Source organism: Austrofundulus limnaeus, unplaced genomic scaffold, assembly GCF_001266775.1.
Source record: "Austrofundulus limnaeus strain Quisiro unplaced genomic scaffold, Austrofundulus_limnaeus-1.0 Scaffold3, whole genome shotgun sequence".
NCBI lineage: Eukaryota > Metazoa > Chordata > Actinopteri > Cyprinodontiformes > Rivulidae > Austrofundulus > Austrofundulus limnaeus.
Window position 1 is genome coordinate 3647649 of NW_013952405.1, and position 3512 is coordinate 3651160.

At 38.2% G+C, this 3512-nt stretch overlaps 1 protein-coding gene across 1 annotated transcript in view; it reads right to left on the reverse strand.

Annotated features, from left to right (window-relative positions):
* si:dkey-32e6.6 (extracellular matrix protein 2) overlaps positions 1-3512 on the reverse strand; it is a 14905-nt gene that overhangs the window by 1657 nt on the left and 9736 nt on the right. The window contains exon 6 of the mRNA XM_014017648.1: positions 474-800. Within this exon, the coding sequence (XP_013873102.1) occupies positions 474-800 (327 nt within the window). The remainder of the gene's footprint in view (positions 1-473; positions 801-3512) is intronic.

The window sequence follows — 3512 nt, forward strand, 5'->3', positions numbered from 1 at the left end:
GTACAAAAACAATATGACTCCCACTTACGCTTCGCGTGCGGGGGTTATAATTATCCTCTGTTATAGATATAGTAACTCTTTGTGTGCTTTAGATTGGCGAAAAGGACATATAGTATTTGTTCATATAGCAACATGAGGAGGTAGCTGTAGCACTTCTGGCAGAAATAACATCATATTATATCTGCCCATATACTCGTGTAATGTCAACCTGACTGTGTAAGGTATAAAAACAGTATTTGCATGAACTGCTTTGATGTTATTTAAGACCAAAATTATTATGAGATGGCAGAAATCAATTTAGGTCTTGGCTCTCTTTGTGTTAGCTGTTAGCTTATCAATTTGGTCAGAATTAAATTTTATTCTTTGAATCTGAGGTCAGGTGAGATATTAATTGTTCATAGCTTTTCCACAGAACCCCACTTTGAATCATCCAAACAATCTTTTGAATCCCTCCTGACTAAATGCATCTGTACCTGATRTGATTGCCGTCCAGCCTCAAGGCCTGCAGGTTCTTGAACTGCCGCACACATCGAGGGATCTCCTCCAGGTTGTTGTTGTCCAGACGGAGCTCTCTGAGCGAGCGGTAGGTCCCAACGAAAGCAACTCTGTCCAAGCCCTCGACGCTCAATCCGTTGTGGGACAGACAGAGGGACTGCAGGCCGGGCCGCATGTGGCGAAAGGTGAAGGCATAGATGTGGCTGATGTGGTTGTGTTGGAGGGTCAGTTTTAAGAGGCTGCGGGGCAGATTTACAGGCACAGAACTAAAGCGGTTGTAGGAAAAATCCAAGTCTTCCAGAGATCTAAGAAAAAAAGAAAAGCAGAAAAGGCCTGAGTGTTTTTTTATTGACATCCTTGAACTTTAAAATTAGGGCAATGACTGTTACTGACGTGTCTCAGTAGSTTTATGATAGCATGAAGCTTCAAATTCTTATTATCACAAATAAACTGCCTTAGCAGGGAACGGAAACTTTGAGATTTTTTTTTTTTTACAAAATCTGTTGTTTATTTACAAAGCACTTAGGGTAATGTTATTAGTATGTAGTTATGCTCAAAGATGTTTCACAGCTGACCTCATGTTTTACTCTTATTGGACTCCTGTGAGCCAAACTGAGAAGGCTGGGAGGCAGAGCTGCAGTGGGGTGGGGATGCAACGTGAGACCGATTTGAGTGAAAATTTGACTGTCTCKGGGATTAAAGAGTACAAAAATGTTTGGTTAGAGCGAAACACAATAAGTGATGGTAAAGATAAATRGAGATTTCTGGAGCCCGAGGACAAGATGCAGTACAGGGGTTTAGTGTTTTTGAGAAAAGATCCCAAACAGCTGCTGTGAGTTTACAAGCCCAGTTCACAGCAGGGGAGGGGGGTTTCTGTTCATCAGCAACAAAAAYGAAGAATGTAAAATGAACTTGGGTGGCTAACCAGTGACCACACAGACAAGTGAAATGGGAACTAATCCGATAAACAAACTGACATGAAAGCTGCAATTATCTGCTGTTTGTTGGGTTTTTCGTGAACCAGCCAAAATCTCAGTTTGTGTTTTTTAAATTTAATCTAAAAGTTAAAGTAAGCATTTGGCTCTTTTTTCCTTCTGCCTGTCAGACTTTAGGGAACTTGAGAATAAACCACTCACTAGTCATCAAATGTGCAATAAATGACAACATTGTTGCAATCATAAATGTTTTACAAGTGCAGACCTCGGGGGAAGAGAAGTCTGAGATCAATTTTAACTCAAAACATACAAGCCTGTGTTCAATAAAAGTCAGACCTTTAACCTGCAGATCTGAGCTGTTTTGTTCTAACCCTCAAATAAATCAAMTTTGTTGTCGTTTCTGTACCAGTTAAAACCAGTTGCAAGCTGCTCATTTGCCAGGAAGCTCAGCAGCAGTCCGCCACTGCTCAAAGCTCCACATGGTATTAATGAGCAGGACATTGAGTCCTGCCTTCTCCGTCCTTTACACTCTCAACCTCCAGTGACTGTGTGGCGCCTACACACCAAATTAACACATGCACATTTATGTGTACACAAAAACTAACAAATAAACTTAACATGCAAATGCTTCGTATATAAAGTTTGTTTCGTGTGGGCATCTGAGGTTTGCTCATGCTCACAAAGAAAAGCACTGTAACAACTAGAAATCCAATTWTTTGGAAGAAAAGAAAATCAGTGAATGCTGCTGAAATTAACTGAACTAGCTGGGATTGAGTTGTTAGACTTACTGTAGCTAAAATCCGAAAAAATCTGRCTAAAACCTACTGTGGATGGTGCAAAATGTTAGTCAAACATWGCAAAACACTAGCTAAAAGCTGAAAGAATCAAAAAGGCTGGCTGAAACCTAAACATGCAAAAGAATAATCAATCACAGCAAAACACTAGTTAAAAGTAAAAAAAAAAAAAAGCAAAAGACTGACCAAAACCTAGATGGTCCAAAGTGCTAGTCAAACCTATAGCAAAACTTTACCTAGAATTTTAGCTAAAAGCTAAAAGAAACAAAAGGCTAGCTGAAACCTAAATGGTGCAAAAAACTAATCAAACATAGCAAAACACTAGCTAAAAGCTAAAAGAAACAAAAGGCTGGCTAAAACCTATGCAAAAGGCTAATCAGATATAGCAAAACACTAGTTAAAAGTAGCAAAGGGTTGGCTAAAAACTAAAAATAGCAAGTGTAAATGAAAAATAAAAGCAGTGTAAGAAAGGATGAAAACAGAACAGATGAGCCAAAGTAGATTTTGAAGAAAATGTGTTTGTTTGTTTGTTTGTTTGTTTGTTTGTTTGTTTGTTTGTTTGTTTGTTTGTTTGTTTGTTTGTTTAATTGTTTGTTTGTTTTGAAGGATTTGAACAATAGCAACATATTTCTAAAAAGAAAACATTTGCAAATAAACCTAAAAATGTAAAAATACAAAAGGCTAAGCACTCATATCCTGGCTGAGCTGAACAGTTTGAAATAGAAAGGCTAAAATAATACAAAGTATGGAGAAGTAATGGGAYTGGAAATAATAGTAATAATAAAAAACAGAAAAAAGAACAAAACAGAGTAACAAAAGTGCGACTGCTCTATCATCTTTCTCACAATAGAATATAGGCTACACCATTCCACCGGGCCAACACTACGTTTTCTGCTTAAAGAAGGTTGGAAACCAGGCCAGGAAAAGCCAGACGGAGCAGTTGTGCCAGGTAAACAAGAAAGTCAAAGTGCAGACTTAAAATTGCTGTGATGGATGGAAAATGGCTGGACGTGGTTRCAGATTACAGCTTCGCTTCTATGTGCACCGACTAGATTTATTGACATAGACTGAAATCTTTAAGCCCTTTGGACTATTTGTCAAATCCCTTGAAATCAAACTGAAACATATTTGGACTCATTTAACTTTTTTTTCAATGCAGCTGTACTTGCAGCTGTCCCCGTTTTGGGCTGGGAATCTGAGTACTTGTTTTCTGCTGTTTTCAAATAAAACCAACATTTGTCACTGAAACTCTGGAGGAAATGTATAAATCTGAACAGATAATTAAATT